The sequence below is a fragment of the Temnothorax curvispinosus genome, unplaced genomic scaffold (genome assembly GCF_003070985.1).
Source record: "Temnothorax curvispinosus isolate PA1 unplaced genomic scaffold, ASM307098v1 QBEX01010941.1, whole genome shotgun sequence".
NCBI classification, from domain to species: Eukaryota; Metazoa; Arthropoda; class Insecta; order Hymenoptera; family Formicidae; genus Temnothorax; species Temnothorax curvispinosus.
The window spans coordinates 114,122-135,661 of record NW_020220721.1 but is presented as its reverse complement, the minus strand read 5'-3'; the positions used below and the strand labels follow the sequence as shown (position 1 = coordinate 135,661).

At 30.2% G+C, this 21,540-nt stretch overlaps 2 protein-coding genes across 2 annotated transcripts in view; both read right to left on the bottom strand.

Annotated features, from left to right (window-relative positions):
- Positions 1-16,808, bottom strand: part of LOC112460980 (dynein heavy chain 1, axonemal-like) — a 78,852-nt gene extending 62,044 nt beyond the window's left edge. The window contains 23 exon segments of the mRNA XM_025025981.1: positions 1,525-1,616; positions 3,087-3,197; positions 3,948-4,110; positions 4,467-4,722; positions 5,061-5,174; positions 5,292-5,534; positions 7,047-7,273; positions 7,846-8,394; positions 8,877-9,009; positions 9,089-9,266; positions 10,154-10,474; positions 10,586-10,717; positions 10,828-11,152; positions 11,591-12,059; positions 12,184-12,443; positions 12,643-12,858; positions 13,329-13,676; positions 13,754-13,930; positions 13,986-14,115; positions 14,705-15,034; positions 16,022-16,296; positions 16,474-16,640; positions 16,736-16,808. Of these exon segments, the coding sequence (XP_024881749.1) occupies positions 1,525-1,616; positions 3,087-3,197; positions 3,948-4,110; positions 4,467-4,722; positions 5,061-5,174; positions 5,292-5,534; positions 7,047-7,273; positions 7,846-8,394; positions 8,877-9,009; positions 9,089-9,266; positions 10,154-10,474; positions 10,586-10,717; positions 10,828-11,152; positions 11,591-12,059; positions 12,184-12,443; positions 12,643-12,858; positions 13,329-13,676; positions 13,754-13,930; positions 13,986-14,115; positions 14,705-15,034; positions 16,022-16,296; positions 16,474-16,640; positions 16,736-16,808 (5,289 nt within the window).
- A 3,940-nt stretch (positions 16,809-20,748) lies between these two features.
- Positions 20,749-21,540, bottom strand: part of LOC112460970 — a 1,289-nt gene continuing 497 nt past the window's right edge. Inside the window, exons 3-4 of the mRNA XM_025025949.1 lie at positions 20,920-21,348; positions 20,749-20,807 (exon numbers count right to left, since the gene is read on the bottom strand). Of these exons, the coding sequence (XP_024881717.1) occupies positions 20,749-20,807; positions 20,920-21,348 (488 nt within the window). The remainder of the gene's footprint in view (positions 20,808-20,919; positions 21,349-21,540) is intronic.

Below are 21,540 nucleotides of genomic sequence, written 5' to 3'. Positions count from 1 at the left end.
TATATGTTATGTAAATAAATTAATGTTGTCTTTCGAAAAGACTTGAAGGTAATAGTAATTATTATTCGTACTTCCTACTTTAGATATTCAAAATTAATCTCACCGCATTTTCTTTTCGAAGATAAGTTGTTCGTATATATAGGTAATTTCTTTTCTATCCTCTTTAAGAGAATATAGTTTATCTTTTTATAATAAGTATTTTATTTCTTTATTCAGTAAAAGAATGTATGTAGAGCTCTTTTCAAATCGAGCTTATATTTTAAGTATATTGTACATTCTGAGGTAATACGTATATGCAAGGAATATGTGATATTGGCAAACATATTAATCTACCTACAAGAGGTACTGCGGCATGCCGTACATTGCAACGGTTACCACTAATAACATTATTTGGAATTTTGCGTTATAAATGCATAATGTCTGCATAATGTAATCGAATTCTTTATGATTAAAAGATATTAAATAGTAATAAGGATTATCGCGCGTTTCTACATTTAACATAATTTATATAATATATATAATAATCTAGAAAATTGTTCTCGTTTATTATGTAAAACAAAACAAATCAAATTCGCGATTTTAATTTTTAATTAAAATTCTAAAAAAATTTTTAATTTTGAAATAATAAATAAACAGTATAATTTAAAGTATCTAATGCAAATTGGCATTGTAGAGAATTATATTACTTGTAATATAATTTATGAGAATTTATAGCTCATTAATTTTATTACATGCAAGGAATAATTAGTTAAAAATTTTATATTAATTAAAATGTTCCAAAAAAGCATTACATGAATCTTTTTAATTCTGTCGTAATATTTTATAAAAAAAATTATTTGTTTTTCAGTTAAAATATAATTACGTGCAAATATCTCATATACATATATAAAAATAATAAAATATTTCTTTTTAAATGTACTGTGCATTAATAAATATCTTTCTTTTCTTATTATATTATTAATTTATTATTAAAAAATTATTATGTTACTTTTATTGTTATTATATAAAATATAGGTATGCAAAATTAAAATTATATTTAAAAATGCCCGAACGGTGGGCTTTAGAATTGTCCCGTTATCTTAAGGTTTTATAGAAATTTAGTTATCTATTATTCGAATACCTTTCTATCTTTTTTCCATTTTGAATAATCTAAAGAGTTTAAATTTTAGATTAAATTTAAAGATTTAGATTAAAATTTTCAGATTTGTAATATTAAAATAAATTGTATGTACTCAAACTACAGTGAAAAAATCCTACTTTTTTAAACAATCCAAAAAACTTCAAGCCACTCATAAATTTTCAAAAAAATTTTTTAAAATAGTGCATTATTTAACCTGATTGGATTTACAGATTGCTCGTCTGATATATTATAACTTGAAATAAATTATTCTTGGAACGTATAGGCGTATCGTATGAGTCGATCTGAATACTAACAAGTTCAGTTAAAAAATTCGAAGAAAGCTTTTCATCTTGATACATGTAAAAGCAAAAAAATGTCTATTGCATAAATTGCTCATCACTCACCGTAGTCTTTCCCGACGCGGTTGGACCCACAAGCATCAATCCGTTATGCATCAAAGTAATTTCGTACAGCTGCACTACCTTTCTCACGAAGTCTGTAATTAGAGTTACAACTCAATAGATTCTATGAGGCATGCTCGGACGAGTTGCGAAAGCTGCATGCTGAATACCGGTATCGATCCAATCCACGTCCTCACATTTAGCGTGCGCATTCAAATTGGATGCTTTAGTGCAAAGACACGTTTCGCAGATTGCGTTTATTTTCATAATTTCCATAATTTCACAAAGTATAGATATTAGCACGAACACGCTCTCTCTTGCGCGATAAGAAGATGTATCGAATGTTTAATATTGTGTATATGTATGTGTGTGTGTGTGTGTGTGTGTGTCACAAGAAATCATTAAAAGTATATTCTTACTTTGTAATAAAAATTTATTACTCTTTCTTTTTCCTCTATATGCACATTTTTAAGTTAACAGTTCAAAGAATAATTTAATTCAATATTAAAAATATGTATACATTAATCTAAAATTTATGATTTAGTTATACCTATATATAAGGTAAACTCGGGTAAGAAGATTCATAGAGGAAAGATGGTCAATCCATGTTCTATCAATTTAACTCATCATCTAGTACCAAATAAACATGGATTGGTCATCTTTCCTCTATAGCTATATCTTACCCGAGTTTACTCTATACATATATAACTATTGCTATTCGATAAATATACAATTTAGCCATGAAGAATAAATATAATTTATAGATAATTTTATAAAACTTTGATAAACAATTTTATTTATTTAATGTGTGTGATGCAAAGTAAGACTAAGTTATTTATATTACAAAATTAATATGATATAAACATAACATATTTTATTTTTTTTATATCGTGTATATTATACACTAATAAAATTAATATCTATTTGCGAGTGACATAAATAGATAATAAAAATAATTAAAAACGTTTTGTATAAAATTTTCAATATTAATTACGTAATGTTATAATTGGCAAATGTTGTTTTAATTTATATTATTTCGCAACGAGAGACAAAGAAAGAAAGAAAGATATATATATATATTTTTGTTGTAGTTAAATTTTTGGCTCATTTGAATCTCTAATTAGTTTCTGTTACTTATTATGTTCATTTAATTGTTTGTGTGCGTGCGTGCGCATAATTACAATATAACTGTCACATACATATCAGAAAATATTTTCTGTATAAATATTTAATACATTTTACATAACTTTACATTTAATAAAATTATATATATATTAAAATGTTTTTATTTTGCATATAATTAAAAATATATATATGAATAAAAGAACAAGAATAAATATTATTATCATGCGCTTATTGAAATATGTCGGTATTTTAATTAAACTTTTTTAGCGAATGTATAAAAAGAAGACAAATAATTCTTTAACCGCAAAAGAGAGAACGGCTGTTGTAGCTTAACAAGCAATTTGTCACATTTTTTTAAGCGCAAGCTAAACGAGAGCAACAAAAATTTAGTTTTTTTACGCAAACGCATGATAAATGCAGATTATAAGTAAAAAACTCACCATCGACGTCTTCTAAACCCATTTGCTTAATAGATCTATGAATGGTTGCTTCTAAGATCCCATAATCCACTGGTTTTTCAATGAGTCCTGGGAAGAGGTCTGATATAATGCCTAGCAAAAGAGACAACAATAATGAGCAAATAAGTTTATTTTTTTTCACAACATCTCCATGGAAAGTCCGGCTTTCCATGCCTGTAGAGAGGGGCGAAAGTGGCCAATTTCACGCCACGGAGGAAAGTTGTTACTTTCCTCCCTAGGGAGGAAAATTAGTACTTTCTGCCCGTATAGCGGGCAGAAAGTAAAGTAACGGGCAAATCTTAGAACATATATAGGGAGCTTTCCAGCAAGTGACACAAGTCGACACAAGTGTCGTTTTGTCTTTGTTACTTATTGCCAAAAAAGAAAGATAAAACGACGTTTGTGTCGACTTGTGTCGCTTGCTGGAAAGCTCCCATAAATGGAAAAGGAGCATCGAGTCCCCAACATCGTGCGAGAGAGAAACATACAACGTACGCAAAAATTATAGATTATATTATAAGTATATTAATTTTAATAAATAAAAAAATAATTACTCGGGCTCGGGCGACAAACTTTACACTCGTCTGAAAAACGCTACTTTCGCCCCTTAGTGCACAATATACTAAAAATGTCTATAGAGGAAGATATCGATCATAAGAAAGAAGTTTGTTTATTTAGCAATTTAATCAAATGGCAACATTAATAAATTGTAATATGTATGTATGTATATACACATGCGCGTGTACTTGAAAAAAAGAGAACTATTTAATTTGAAAACACATATTTTTAATTAAAAAATTATTTGTGTATTATTTAAAATTCTGAAAATTAAAATTAACTTACCATTAAACAATTTCAAATCGTCCTTCAACAATTTGGGAACATTTACGTTTTTCAAGACACGCAGGCAAATTTGATCCTCTGCAAGATCTTTTTGCTCTCTTTTCAAATTGCCAGCAGCCGCAATAACAGTCTTTACTGCACGCATACCAAAGTCGTAATGATCCTGTAATATTATATTTTAGGCACAATTAATTAAAATCGCTTAGTTAGTTAATTCTAGACCATAATTAGTATTTCTTAATGATATTAAATTTAATTTTAAATGTGGAGATATTTTTTGCGACAAACTAACTACATCATCTATAAATATAAATGTTTTAACAAATGTTTTGTATGTATGTTCAGCACAGTTCTATGAAATAGATATAGTATAGTATTCGTATTATTGGAAAGTATATAGAAATTTTAGAATTTTAAATAATAGGTACATAAATAATTTTTTTAATGAAAAAAATATTTTTTTCTATTATTCTTTCCTGAAAAAAAATAAAAGAAGAAAAAAAGGAAAAATAAGAATACTTGTGTGTTTAGTTGCTCCGAGCTCAGCTTAAAAGTTGTCGTAATTTTTCTGGCAAGGTTTCCGGCATCCACAAAGCCATACGAGAACAAAGATATTTCAGCAATAAGAGCATAATTTGGCACCGTCATAGCCACTGGCCGAAAAAGTGCTTTCAAATTGTCAGGTAATTCCGTTCGACCAGCATAACCAGGATTCATAGTGATGAATACAGCACAGGACTGCTTTAACGTAAGTTCGACTTCTTCAAAAAGAAATCTACAAGTTCACGCAAATTTTACACGTAAAATTAATTAGAGAAATTATGGCTGAAATAAACGTGACACAGTTATAAACCTCTCAAAATTAATATTTAATATTATATTTAAGAATTTATTTTTTAAGAAAAAATTTTTAAGTTAATAAATTATTTGTCTTATTTTTGTATCAAATGGTTCTGTAATTAAATAATATTTAAACTGCTTTTGGTAAATGTCCGTTAAAATTACATGAGAGTTTAATGTTTTTCTAAAATAAGAAGCTATTGTTAAAGCCACATTCTACTATCAATTCCTAAATTATTCAAAATCATCGAGCTTTCATTTCGGTTTACTTACTTGTTTGCTCGTAATTGTTGTGCTCTTTGAATGGTCATGATTTGCTGTGCTACGACGGATAAAACCTCAATATTGATTCGATTAAGTTCGTCGAAACACGTCCACGCACCGGTGCTGTGCAATATCGCAAAGTGTTGAATTTAATTAAGAGATTACTACGAAATTAATTGATTTAAGATCTTAATGTAATTTGCGTTATAGCTAATTGATATGAAATTGCTCATAGCTTACCTGGCGAGTCCTTTGAAAAACTTGCCCATAGATCGAAAATTCAGTTGTTCGGAACAATTAAAAACCACGCACTGAACCGCGAATGCTTTCGCGAGATCTTTAGTGGTTTCCGTCTTCCCGCTGCCTGTCGGACCAGATGATGCACCGCCGAGTTTCAGATGCAATGCAGTGATAAGAGTGAGGTAGCAACGATCAGTCAATGGTGTAATTACCAATCTTCCATTATTACCTAAATATTCATATCTACGAAAGATATAAAAAATATAATACAACAATGTGGGGTTTATCAGAGATACATTTTTATTGAAGGCAAAATTATAACTTAAAGTCAATAAGTAACTGTAAGTGACATGGAAAGATTAATTGATTAGGAAATAAATTATAAATAGAATTATAAATTGATTAATACATCTTATTTGTAAGAGCTATATAGCTGCAGCAAAGATATAAAGGGAGACTTCTGTGAAAGGGTTACAGGCACCTGCTACAACATTAATTACGTTCTTGCGTCTTTTAATTAAATATATTTTAAACAGTAAAAATATATTTAAATTAATAAGTAACAAGGAAAAATGGGCTTTAAAAATTAAACGCGGTTAGTCATGCGTAAGTTAATACTGTGTAACATTTAATTAATAATTTAATACAAATTATAAATCGTATAACGTTTCGGCTCTACTTTGAGTCATCTAAGCCGAAATGTATAATTTATAATTTGTATTAAATTATTAATTAAATGTTACATAGCATTAACTCACGCACAACTAACCGCGTTTGGCTCTCAAAGCTTATTTTTCCTTGTTACTTGTTAATTTTGATATCAAGGGTCTTTAGTTAATTAATCATTTATTTAAAAATATATATTTATAAATATATTTGATAAATATTGATAAAACTTGTTGATCTTGAAAAATCAAAATACGTTATAAGAAAAAAAAAGATTAAATTTGCAACTTAAGTAGAATTCGAAAATGTGCAAGATGTATTGGTTCATATTAGAAATCAATAATTATTCAAGGCGACTGTATTGTAAATATACAAGTTCTTGCATGATTTTAAAGTGATAAATAGGTGTAAAAAGGAACTATACGATTGAATTTGTTTGCAATATTTCTGTCGAGAAAGATTTTAACTTTAGCAATACCCTTGTTTTTTTTATATAATATAAAATTTAAAAACAAAAAATGCTCAATACATATTTTGTACAGCTAATATTTAATATAAGTAATAGCTTTAAGGCGGAATTTCTTATCTAGTAACATGCACGACATTATTTTCTAGAAAGCTTCTAAGAGAGCTTGCTGCAGTACTCCTTTTATACCCGAAATAAGCTTCAAAGTGATCCTAAAATTGAATTTAGGAGTGCAATTAGAGTGTCATCAGCTTCATAGAATCAACGAGTAGCTGTTAAACTGTAGAACAAGTTTTAACTGCTTAATATAAAAGAGGTAAACAATTTCGGACAAGCGTATAAGTTTTAATATGCTTAAAAACTTTATTATTTTATTAGCTACTTTAGTGTAATAATTCAGTGCATTGCATACTGTTATAAAACTATAAAATTCCCACAGTAAGAAAGTTGACAAATTTAATAAACTTAAATTATTTCTTTTAAAAACTCCTATTCCATTGAATTCTTTAATTACATATTTAACTTTTTATATTAAATACAGTTACGAACAAAATTTATTAACAGTTTGTATCTTTTTTTTAAATAATTTTGGCAACAATTTATCGAATACATGGTAGACTTACTCGTATGAAAATTCAGCGTTTATCGCACGAATTTTCAAATCCTTGTTATCAACCCAATAATATCGTAATTGAGAAATCCATTCAAAATCATTGACATTGGTTACTTTCTCTTGGATCAATTTATATAAAACATCTTTGGCGTGAACTTCAATTGTGATTACAGCCTCCAGCATCAATCTCTGTACCTCAGTTTGCGAACCGCATATTAATTTTTGCAATTCTTCGAGCTATAAAATATTACTCAAGCGTGTACTGATTGTTTGCAATTTATTTTTTACTTGTTAGAAGAATCAATAATGTAAAACTTTCTTTGATGTATACAATAAAATATAAACGAACATATATACGCGCGCAGTACCTCTTCATTTTTCAAGAGAATTTTTCGATTTAACGCTCATTAAAATTATGCACAATATGATATGCAGCGTAAAATTTCAAAGAAGCGAGTTGACCCTTTAAATAATTGTTGAACATTTTATCGCATAAGAAAATGTCACTACATCAGAAAGGTCGTGTAAGTCGAGAGATGCATTTGCTTAACAAACTTTACCATATAAAAGAACGAGCGAGGAAGAAAAAACAAGGAAAAAAGAAGAAAAAAAAAACTCTTTTACGCTCTGGACTTTGAAGTACTTTAATGCTAATGGGTTTTAATGTTTACGAGATTCTAAAGTAGAAACGAAATAATCAGATATTTATCCCATACAAATGAAAATATTACGTGGTTAACCGCAAACAGATATCTCAAGCCCTCTTTATCTAATTAGATATTAATGTAATATTAGCACATAATACGTACCTGCAACAACATCAAATTATAATAGTCGAGCAGAGTATCGTTCGTGATACTTTTCTCCACGTGGGCAGTCCAATGTGTTTGACCTCCGCAAAGAACTACCTGGCCTGGCCACATGTACACCCATTCCTTGCGCGGTATCGTTTCTATTATTTCGAGAGCCTCGCCGATAATCTCTCGCAGAGTATTGCGCATCGCATCTTCGACTTGTCCCAACCAATTCTCCACATTTCCCTCAGGATAGATCGTCGGCCGTAGTACGACCTCCTCGTACTCGGCAGAATACATTCTCGTTATCCTAAGATTTGGATTCTCAAATCTCAATTCTCTTATGTTCTCGAAACACTTCTTCAAATGCGGTTGTATCGCTTCGACGTTCTTGGATTGAACAATTATCTCCAGAAGTTCATCGTCGCTCAGGAAAAAGAAACGCGGAAAGATCATTCGTTTGGTCTCCAGATAATCAGATAAACCTTTCACAACAGTTTCTAGGAGCAATAAACATTCCTTCAAGTTTAGAAACAGGTTCTTATCCGCGCATGTTATAATTACCTGCGTTATGTACGACAAAGTTTCTATAAAATCAACATTTCTATATTTAATATTTATTATATCCATATATATATATATACATATATCTATTATAAGTATCTGTTCTCTCTCCCTCTCTCTCTCTCTTTCTCTCTATCTCTCTCTGATATTTAAGTTTCACGTATAAAATGTTTCAAACAACAAATGTATTGCATTAAGAAGTAACTAACAAATTGTTGGCCAACGCAATTACATTTTTAAAATATATGATTATTTTCGAAAGATGAATATAGCCAATAGACAACATATAAGCACACGTTTTAATAAATTAAAATTAACAATATATAATATATTAAAAATATTAATTCAGTATTTTGATTTAATCAATATTTTTTAGATGTAAGATAAATCAATGTCTTAGAATTTTTGATGCTTCAACATATTGGCGAAATGGAAAAATGTACACAAAACGTGAAAATAAATTTGCATAATGTGTTACATACGTATGGACAATCGCGAGCGTTTTTTGTAATTCGCTGCAAGTTGCGCTCTATTGTATTGAATTTACGTGATTCCACCGGCAACTGCCGATTAACATCTTCAGAAGCGAATATTGGTTCCAAATACATCCATTGCCTGTGTATACAATTTTAATATACGTATACAATATATTCTAATGCAATAGCGAACAGAACTCGAGATATAATATTGTTACTTTTGCACTTTCATCCACTGCGCAATCACTTCCTGAATTAATCTCAATTTAGCTTCCCATTCATCGATTTGACTCTCAAAAGCAGCTTTGAAAGGACTAAAACTAAGATGTTGAGTTTTAAGCATATCGTCGTCCAAGAGAGTAATGACCTCGTCAGAAACCTTTATAATATATTTATCTAAATAAAAAATTTAGAAATTATTGACTAATGTATTAAGTTACGTTTCTTAATATATTAATATTAATTTTAATATTTTAAATATAAAAACAATATTAAACCATTTAATGCTTATTAGTTTAATTAATCCTATTGTCGCGAAGCGACCAAGTTATTCTGAGATCCGGCTTATTCGTCGTAAACACCGCGGAAAGCCCTTCGAATCTCGACTTACCTACCGGAATTATCACGCGCGTAACAGTCAATCACTCAAGCAAGGCTGAGAGGCGCGCACGCAAAACTTCTCGGTACAATCTCAAAAAGCGAAGCTCGCTACGCCAAAGTTTCCTGTTAAGGAAGAACGACGCGAGTGATCGCTGCGTTATACCCTTTCGGGTAAAACAAAAACTTGGCTAAACTACGTTTATTTCGCCGCGGAAATTATTCCGCGCCTTGTGCCCTCGATCGTCTTTAAACCCAAGTAGTGCTGAGCTTGAATTCTGCTCGCCAGTGCGAATAGCTGTAGTGACGACTCAATAAAAAAACCGACTGCGATTCTAATCGGCAAGCTTTATTCCGACGCGCCTGCACTTCATCCCGTCAACCTATCTATCCGCTCGCAGAATCTCGACGTGGCCATTCGGCGCGTGGCCCGGCATTCAAGTTCGCCTGCTCGCGTTCACGCAAAGACGAACAAACACCTATCTTTATTAAAATGTCAGATAACAAAGATCTTAATGTTAAATTTTTATTTTCTAAAAAATAATTTTTTATCATTTATATCACATTAAGAGTTATATTTCTAATTTATATAAAAAAATACAACAGATGTGAAAGCTATTTGATATTTGAGTTTGTTTAAAATGTATTTAAAGGTCTATAAAATTAGGTAAATGTTTTATACATACCTGTATTTTTATAAGGAAAAACATCCATTGTGATTGTTTTCCAATCGGTCATCATTTTATCTAATGTACTTTCTATCAAAAATTCTTTTGCCGCAGTATCTGCGACGGCTTTTATAGTTTCCTCATGTTTTAATACATCGAGAACAAGTAAGCTCTTAAAATTCAAGGTTGGCGTGAGTGCCATAGGTATACCAGTTTCTTTAGTAAGTTTCTCAAAGTGTCGATTTTTCATTCCTGGATTTCGTAAAGCTTGTATTATGCCGACATAGGGCTTGAACGCATCGATTTGATCCCTTATAGTGAACGCTATAGCAGCCATCTCTATAATTCGTGAAAAAATACATCGACAATTTTCTGCATCGTCCGTTTTCTTTGTAACTTACATATAACATATTCAAAAGTCAATACATTCTAAGCGAAATATCAACCTACTTGGATTTTCTTGAAATACTTTTACGCAATGCGACATAGCATTGTGTATGTCGGTAGTCACACTTTCTATTTGACTCGCGTCGAGACTTATCAGAGGATTCTCTAACCATATTTCCTGCCATTTTAACCAATCTGCGTTTGAAAATATATAAAAATGCTATATATTTTATTTAATTTGTTATATTAAATTATTGAAATTGCTATAATTTTAAATTTAAAATTTTATAGTTTTTATTTGTTACCGGATGCAGTGATCCATAAGGTTTGATACGGCTCGAAATCTTTCATCAATTGATTTAATTGCTCAAATGGTATAACATCCATGCCGAATAATTTTTGTCGTTCGTTCAGCAATAAACCCGATTCTTGATAATCTTTCATTATTTTCCATATCCTCTTCACTTCTACAGCCATTTCGTGTACTTTGTTGATATCTGTTTGCAGTGTCACATTTGTAACGTTTCCTACGAGTGTGTCAATCCTTTCCGATAAAAGAATCTCTTCCTGCACTTGTACTTTATGAAATTTTTCATATTCACTGGCAAAGCGATTCGTTGCCTCTTCCATCTGTACACAGTAAGAAAGCAAGAAAGGAATTAAATCTTAAAAATTGATAAATGTAATAATTTAATTTAAAAAATATATTATTAAATTATTTAAAAAATACAGATATGATAAAATATCATACAGTTTTTAATTATTACATAACTGTAAATCAAATTAATTATTTACTGGCGCAAACATTCATTAAAAGTTTATCAGTTTTAAGAAAATCTTTTCTTATTATTAAGTTTAAATATAGTACTCTACAATAATATTCTGTGCTCTGATATACTCTAGTAATTTTAATAGTACATTTAATAATCTAATTTGTTACAGATACTTGTGTGAAAATGTTAACGTAATATTCTTTAAAAAACATTTTTTTTATTATTTAATTTATTTGATTTTATTTATCGATTACATATTAATGCATTTTTATGTAAAATAATTGAAAATTCTTACAGATAATTGCACTTGCCGAGGAAAACCAATAGCTTGCCATTTGGCTTCGAAGTCCTCATCGGATAGATTCCACCAGAAGTGATCAAGAATATCGTATTCATACTTTAGTTTTTGTACGATTTCATTCAGATTTTTCACCGTTAGTGGTATAATCTCCATCCAATCCCGCTCTTCGAACAAGTGCTCAATATTACGTAGCGTTACCCTTAGTCTTGTTCTGATCTGCATGTAATTAGACAGAACAGTATCGATTTTCGTTCTAAAGCTCTCGGTAAACATAATAAGTAACTGCGTGCAACAGTTCTGTCGTTTCTGTATAAGAAATTCCCTGAGAGGACGGACATTCACGTTAAAGGGTCCTATGACAATGTCTTTCGGTAGTGCGAGCTCGAGGATCGATTTCATCTTAAAGTGGAAGGATACTTCATCTCGAACTTCCGCGGCGGTGTGATCTGCTTTTTTAAAATCCCTGCAAAAAATGATGATCAAAAGTAATTGATATTTTTCCGCTTTGTTAATCAATTGCGTTCTCTTCTAATTTAGAAATCCAATTAAACAGTTTTCTGATATTGCCTGAAGCGATCTGAACTCACTCCACGTATTTCTCGACATCCAATTTGTAAATTTCTAAATATTGCTGATACTCGCTCGCGTATGCTTTTAGGGATATTATAGATTTCTGATAAGCGATTCTCAAGCGTTCTCGAACTTCGCAAACCTGATTTTCTAGTAAGCCGACCGAGCTAAGATAGAGATCTTTGGGAAATTTCAGGAAGGGTAACAAGAAAGGATGAACTTGTCTAATTAGATGACACTGGCTTAAAGAATTGTCTAATATGGCTATGATGATTTCCTGGAAATAAATTAACTTATTAAAACTTAGGCACACAATTTATTATAAAATTAATTTATCGAATTAACAGTAAAATTTAATTAATTTGGATGTGTGCATACTATATATTTTAAACGTTTCTTAATTGTTATGAAAAATCTATAAATGAATGATTTAGTTTATAAATTAACATAAAATAATATATGTATTATATCCATACCTCAAATGATTCAAGGTCCGTTAAATAATAAGCAGTTTCATCATTCATGGCAATATCAATATTAAAGATAGGATTCATTGGAGACTTAAAGTGTGTGTTTACAAGATCATCGCCCCATACAAAATTTTCATCCACATTTAATGTACAAAGAGCTGGAGTTTCCAGTATTTCTAAATAAAAGACAATCGATTTCTTTACGAGATCCCGAAGTGCATACTGTAACAATAAATAAAATAATCCATATAATAAATATCAAATGGTACTTAAAAGATGTTAAACTTTTATGGATTATAATGAGATTATACCATATATGTAGATGATATGAGATTCAATAATTTGTAGACAAATCATAGATATACATTATATTCAATATAATTTGTCAGTTAAATTATTTTTTAATAAAATTTATATTTATTTATAATTTGGTTTATAATTTCAAACATGAGCTTGAATTGATTTTTTCTATCTTACAATATCTAAATGTTTTTCTTTGCTTTCCTTAACATAGTCTGTAATACTTATTTTAAAAATCTTTTTCATTTCTTTTTATTAATCGTAACATTATTCGTAATTAGATCTATATTAACAACTTAAAATAAACATGGCAATTGCACTTAAGCGCATATTTTATTGTACATATTAGAGCTAAAACAATTGTATTAAATGCAATCAAATACTTTGCCTACCTGCATTCGATGTACAATAAGATCCATAAATCGCTTTAATTTCATTACATCATATATATCATGGTTCTTTTGCTCGAGATCAAACCATCCTTTGCCGACATCTCTTAAACACAGTCTGACCGACTGTGTAATCCTCTCCAACCACGTTTCTTTCAGATATTTTATCACTGTACCAGTCTCGTGTTGCTGTTGCGATTCGAACTCCGACAGGTGCATAGATTTTCCGTAATTCGAGACAAAGAGATTCATATTCGATATGTTGATGCATTCGACGACTACGCATCCCATAGCCTCGTATACTTCCGGCAAAACGTATAAAATTATCCGATAAAAAATATTTCTGGTCGCCTGCAAGAAATCGCGATTAAATGTATTCTCATAAAGTACACATCAATGCAAATATACGTATAATTCTGTGTAAATACCGCGAAGTCTTTCATTTCGGTGCATAACTTTCCCATTTCTGGTGTCTTAAGCTCGTGGATGTCATCAATTCCATTCCACATAATGAAATTAAACGTTTCCGGCTGTCTCCTTATGAGAGATCTCCACATAAGGTCGCACATAACGCGGCGATACTCCAAAATAATTTCGTCCATTAACTAAATATTAAAAATTAATTAGTAACTGAAAAAAATAAATATGATGTATACATACGTTCGAAAGATGTTTGGATTCACATTTTAAGAAACCTTCTCGCGTGACCGATAGGATTATAACTTTCTGTTGACTTTCATCCAGCGTCGGCATACCTTCTACTAGCATGCAATCCAAATAAAAGTGATACCTATAATTATGTGGTTTAATTATTGCGAAAAACATTCAAAGCATTTTTGTTAGAATTATTACAAAGATACAAAAGAATTAAAAGAGAATATAAAAAAATCTGAAATTTATTATTTATTCTCATGCATAATACGTTTTTCTTTATAGGTCTTGTAACAAAATGTGAGCTTTGAATACATATACTTATAAATTGATAAATTTATATTCTCTCTTTGCTATGTGAAATAGATACTTTAAGTGTACACGCATTAACAATATTTTACGTTACTACACTTTAATAAAATATTGAAATAAGATACTAATAACAGTTTTATTTTAATTATTACAACGTTTTAAACTATTACTAGAGGATAAAAGATATTTAAAAAAAAATGTAATAGTCCTTTTCTTGATGTCGATTTTTAAAGCAAAAACTAGTGGATGAAAAATACAATTATTATTTCTAGTTAGTCTTAGTTTATAAGCTTATTTTGCTTTCTATATGGAAACTCTCCTATAACTTTACCTCCACAAATTAATTTTTTTCGTCATATATAGTGCATAATAAAAAAATATTAAGATTACGAAGTATTTTGATCTAATAAATTAACCTAATACTAGTCTCCGCGATTTGTCTTTGTTTGATGGCAGCAGCTATCCTCTTGGCAAATTTTCTAGGATCTTCTCCAAAAAATAGAATGTATATCCTAGGCAAAAGAAATGTTCGCTTAAAACCGTCTAGAGTGAGAACAGTCCACACATTCCTTTCATTATCGTAATCCATAACGGCAGCGTGAAACCAACCAAACAAATCATTCAGTGTATTATCATCACGATCAAATAGCCATTTCTTATCTATAATCCTTTCGACAAATACTGTAGCCGGTAACGGATAACGAACACCATTGATGATGCCCAGATTTATCCATTCTTCTGCCGTTCTGTCAAATTGCAAAATAAAAAAAACTATATGTAGACTGTAGACAATTACAAAGACAGTATTTTATATTCAATTAACAAAAAATACTTTTGACTAATAATAACTATATAAATTGATTATAAATAATATATTGCTCATATAGACAGTACGTAGACATCGTAATCTTAAAACAAAATTTTAATTCTAATCTTTTAATAAATATAAGTTATCTATGATGTATAAAAGTTTCGTCAGCGCTCCTTTAAAGTAGAAGCTTTACTTGGCATGGTACTCAAGTTGCAACTTACTTTAATATGCAATATTTGCTGGAGTATATCAAATTTTTTTCTCTGGTATAAAACTATTATAAATTTATTACTAAAAACGTAGAAACGTATTGAATGTGAAATTATATTTAAACTACGATCTTCTCTTGTGCTTTTCTAGAACTACTGTAATATATTTCACATTGTATAATGCCACTATAATAGCGTGAGAAAATCTCTCTTATTTCTACATATATAAGTTATTACTTTCTACGTAGGTATTTTATAAATGAATATTTTGCTTTCAACCATTTTGTACGACAAAAAGATTTTTAAAATAATTATAATACAGATGTATGCAAATAAAAAATTAAAAACAATAATTAAAAAGCAATGCTTTTTTATCATTAAATAATCTATTTTGTAAGAAAGTATAGCATATATAAAAATAGTTTCTTTCACATATTTAATGTTTTACATTTCTTTCCAATTTTCTTGATATTATGAAAGTATCTATTTTTATATTCAATATGTCATATTCAACGTTTTTATGGTTACAGAATTTTTATCTTTTTTATATCTATATCTTTCTATTCTTGTTTTTGTTATTATATAGGTAATATATTACATTTTTATTAATTTATGGGTTTTTTTAATTATTTTTGAATCAATTTCTTAATTGTAATTAAAGTGGTATTACGTGAGACTCGAGCATAGTTATTGTAAAACAGTAAAAATCTCACCTACAATCGTATTCTTCATCGTCGAACAGTTCTAATGGCAAATAACTTGTCTTGGAATACAAATCATATTTCTCTCCATAGGAAAGTAGCGGGCAAATTTTCTCAAACGGCAACATGTCGTGTGACTTGACACCTTCTGCTTTTAAGATGTCTTCTATCTTGAGATTTTTGTATATTCTTCGTCTTCTTTCCATTTCAACGTTGCGCGGCGGAATGTTTGGGTCGACAGTATATGCCATTTGTACTTTTGGTAAAAAGGTTTCCGCCGGAAACGTCTGCATTCGTAAAGAAACAGAAGATTCGGAAAGTATTGAATATTAGATATAAGTTTCATTTAAAATTGAATTGCATGCTAAGAATTTATATGCATTTGTTCCATCAGGCTCTGATAATAAAATAAATCTTATTCAAATGGCGTAATTATGCTTTTGCATAATTATGTACTTGCGTACGATAGATTTATCTTCGGGGAAAGTCATCCATCGCTCAGCTGCGCCAAGGACAGCTTGCATTTTTTGTATTTTAATGCCTTTTACAATCGGGCTATGCCGTTCGGTGAGAATTTGCGATGCCAGGTTGGTTCTTCTCGGGGGAGTAGGTAAACCAATTGGTTTTGTGCCTGTGCGATTTGTCGATCGAATTATTTCATATGATTGATATATTTTAGAATCAAGGACGCTTTGATCTCAAATGTGATAACTATAGAAGTCTCACCTGTAATAGTATCTGAATAATAATTTCTTCTAGGGAATCGAGTATTTATATCCTTGACGTCTTTAAAATCCATTTTAAAATGCTTACAATATAAATGTGCGATCTATAATAAAGACGCTTATTATTTGACTTTTTAAATTCTAACCATTATTAACATGCATATACTCGTTCTCTATGAAGTTTGTTGTATATTTCGAGAAAAAAAAAAAAGAATTATTATATTGTGATTACGAAACAAAGCAAAAAATAGGCGATAAAGATTGGGGGCCTATTACATATCTTTTCACGAGATAAAAATACGAAAAGTGAATAGATTTACTAGATTTCGACCAATAAAATCGTAGATACTCTAGTGAATTCTCTCACTTTTCGTATTTTTACTTCGTGAAAAGATACGTAATTAGGCCCCCAGTTCGTCGGAGAATATTTAAAATGTAACGAATGGATTATATTTAGCTATTATTAGAACACTACAAGCGCGTACTATACACGCGCGCCATTTAGCTTTTTTTACTATCGTTACAACATTTACAACGCTATGCAATATCGCTATTTAATAATACCACATTTAATAACACCACATTAAAAAAATTTTAACGGTATAACATGACTTTCAAATAACTTTGTACAAAAAAATTTATATTTAAATTAATTTTGTGTTTCACGAAAAATAAATAAATTTTTAATAAATAATTAAAAACCTCAAAAAATAAAAGAAATTATACATATAACGAAATAGTATACGAAATTTTTATCATACCTATTAGCTCTTTGATTATCGAGGAAAATTCTTAACTTCTTCTCTTCTTTTTCAGAAGCAGATATAAGAGAAAAGATATATGTAAATTGGAGATTAAAACAGAAAGATAGGTCGAAGTAATATGCAATCCAATAATTAAAATACAGGAAAGTAGAACATGGATGGAGTGAATGGTTAAAGAAACAATATAAACCGAGTACACTTTTTTGCTAAATTATTTTATTTTAACTTCTCTCTCTCCCCTCCCCCCTATAATAACTTTACAGTTATTTAGATGTTTCATCAAAGATAAATCAAATCGATTTAATTAGGAGGAGGAAGAGGATTTTAATGTTCTAACAATAACTGTGTTTTAAGTAGAAATAGTATTAGGCTATTAAGATCTAAGCTCAGACCATAAATGGCAGTTTTTATTCTAATTTGATTATACAGAATGTTCCAGACCTGGCATGCCACCCATTAATAGTAGATTCCTGAGATTATTTTAAGACGAAAATTCTAATACCAAAATGTTGAAGCTATAATAGTCTTTAAATGAGAAGTGTTTAAAGTTGATCAACCAAATTGTTCGAAATTTGCGCGCTTAGTCATGTCACATTACATAGTAGTAAAGATGTTTTCAAGCGAATTTTTTATGTATGTATGTATACATATACATATGTATCAGTTTCAAAAATAGAATTGATGCGCTTGAAAACACCTTCACTGCTGTGCAAGGTGACATGACTGAGCGCGCGAATTTCGTACAATTTTATTGATCAACTTTAAACACTTCTCATTTAAAAACTATTATATAGCCTCGGCATTTTGGTATTAGGATTTTTGTCTCAAAATAAATCAGAATCAGAATCAGAATCAGGGCACGTATCATGGAACTTTTCGGAATGGATTCCGATCGGAATTATTCCGTTTTCCCTAGAAAAGACAATAGAAATCTTGTAAGAAATAAGTGAACCAGTCCAAAAAGTTTCATAATACGTGCCCAGAATCAGTATCAGTATCAGTATCAGTATCAGTACCAGGATCAGTATCAGTATCAGTATCAGTATCAGTATCAGTATCAGTATCAGAATCAGAATCAGAATCAGAATCAGAATCAGAATCACTATCGAATAATGTATTGACATAACAGTATGTATAGACGGACACATGCGGATATTTTTCCTTCCATTGGTTAACCAAATAATTGCTAATATTACAGTATATAAGATGTAACTCTTGCAGTTTTGGACAGTGTTCCAAAATAACGGAATAACTCTCAGGTTTAGCAATTCTCACATCAGAAAGTTGCAACCGTTTTAAGTTTTTGCACTGCGTTAGTACTTTCAAAATGTCATCAGTGAGGAAAGTATGGCCGAAAGACACTTCTTCCAAGCGTTGACAGGAAGAAAGTAATCTGAGCAAGCTATCAGTGATAGGAGGATCGGAAGTTGGCCATAACGGTAAAAAGCTGTAACAAAAATTATATAATTAATATAATTCTTTTATCGCAAAAAGAAAATTAATGTAACTTTTTCAAGATGCTTAAAATGCAAAAAAAAGCAAACACAAATTTCGATTAGAAATACAGTCGCATATACTTAAAAAAAAATAATTAAAATACACACACTTACAGGGGAAGATACACCTTTCGTAAATTCTTACAGTCAGCAAGAATGTTAATAATCTGCGATGTAACGTTCTCTATCTCTACGTCTTGTAAATATATTACTTCCAAGTCCGGACACGAATTTTTCAACTCGATTGCAACTGTGTGTATGTGTATGTTTATACCATTAAAATATAACTCACGCATCCGTTGATTTTTTTGCAGTATTTTGCAAAGACGGTGAGTTTCTATAACTGTATCACAAAGATCTAAATGTTCCAAACCCTTCAGATTCTCGAGATACGAAAATCCTTCGTCGTCTATATGACAGTCAGTTAGGTCCAATTCTAAAAAAATATGTATTAATCACATGCAATTTACCTATAATCTTGACAATCATATATATATATATATATATATATATATATATATATATATAATATTAGGTTGGGGAAAAAGTAATCCATTATTTTTTCGTTTATTTCAAGGCTTTATTTAACATAGCTAAGATTGTTCAATTTAGATCAATATGCACCGTTTTGTTCTACAATTTGTTGCCATTTCAAAGGTAATTTCATGATGCCTCTATCTTAGAAGCCCTGGTCCCTACCTGTGCGAGATGCGTCTTTAACATCCCTTACAGAAATTTAATACTGTAAGTGATTATTTGACTAGTGATTAATTACTTATTTCGAGTATTAAAAGTACTGTTTTTAATGATTTTAATACTCAAAATAAGTAATTAATTACTAGCCAAATAATCACTTACAGTATTAAATTTCTATAAGGGATCGAAATTACCGGAACGGAATTGACGAAACCAAAATTGCGCGCGATTGGTTATGACAGTATCGGAATCATAAACACCATTCACAATTTCAGCCGCCTGGCTTGCATTTTCGCCTTTATCGAAGCAAAATTGTAAAATATACCGAATTTTCTCTTTGTTGACGTCCATCTTTTACGCGCTATAACTCACAACTGAATCGACCAATCACAAAACAGTTATAGAATAACCTATGCGATTAATACATAACGTGATATATATCACTCTAGCCATCTAGCGAAAAAATAATGGATCATTTTTTCCCCAACCTAATATATATATTTATACATACGTTTCAAATTTTTGCATATCTTTGAAATTTTATATAAGGCTTGACCGTTGACAGATGGACATTCATTTAATCTTAAGTGTGTTAAACGCCTGCCGCAATAACCAAGAAATTTTACGAAATCTCTAACATCAAATGCGCTTGCTGTAAGATCCAATTGTTGCAAATGCCTACATTTATGCGTAAAGTAACAAAATTGATCACGCATAAAAATGCGACATGCACATCGTATGTTCAATCGCGTATAGAGTTCAGGGTCTTCTATTAAATTATTAAAGCGTTTATCTACACATTTCATGTGGCATAACGTCCTCAAATCTAAGTTTTTAAATATGTTTAGTAGTATTTCATCCTGCAAAGATAAAATATAAACCTGTAATACACGAGATAACATTGCAATAATTGTTATTATGAGAAATAGACTTCTTAGAATACTTTACAGGTAGGTCAGACAAATTGCAACGTGATAACGCTTTGGATTCATCCAAAGAGAGTTTCATATTTTGTTCATTATTTGAATATCTTTTTGATAAAAGACAACGCGAGTATCTCAGTCCAAGAGGTTGCACATCACCATCAGAGATTTTGACTTGAAAAGTTTCCATATCGCTGCAAATAACATCGCGACATTTTCATTATTAACAGAATTAACAGAAAAACATATTGAATATTACTTAATGTCAGCAATTATAATACCTTTTAGAAATAGTGCAATATTTACGAAAATTCTCTTGCAGATGGACTATATCTAGATGCACATTTCTTAAATCTGCTGTTAAATTATTATCCTCATGATATGCAGAATACATGGAGTGAATTAGTGTTAACACCTCATTTAAACTATTGTTAGGATTTCTAGGAAGGATCAAATCTGATGTACCAATAAGCATCACAGCATCTATCTTTGTGTGAGATTCAGGAATACTGTTTTTAAACACTAGTCTAAGCATTTTGGTTTTGAACTTGCACGGATGCGATAAGGGTGGGGAAAATAATCTTGATGTCGGGTGCATAGTCTTAGACGGTCCATTCCACAACTGAATCCACTTATTAAGAGGATCTTGAGCCAAAATTTGAATTACGTTACCAGGATTATATATTTCGTAAATAGACACTTTGATTGGATATACAGCTTCATGGAACTCAATATCTAAAATGAAAAATATAATTATACTCTCTTCTCAACATGTAAAAACATATCTTCTTTAACGATATCTTTATTATTAATTCAAATCTTACATACCTAAATAATTATTTTTGCAACTCGAATCACTCGAATCACTCGAATCACTCGAATCACTCGAATCACTCGAATCACTCGAATCACTCGAATCACTCGAAT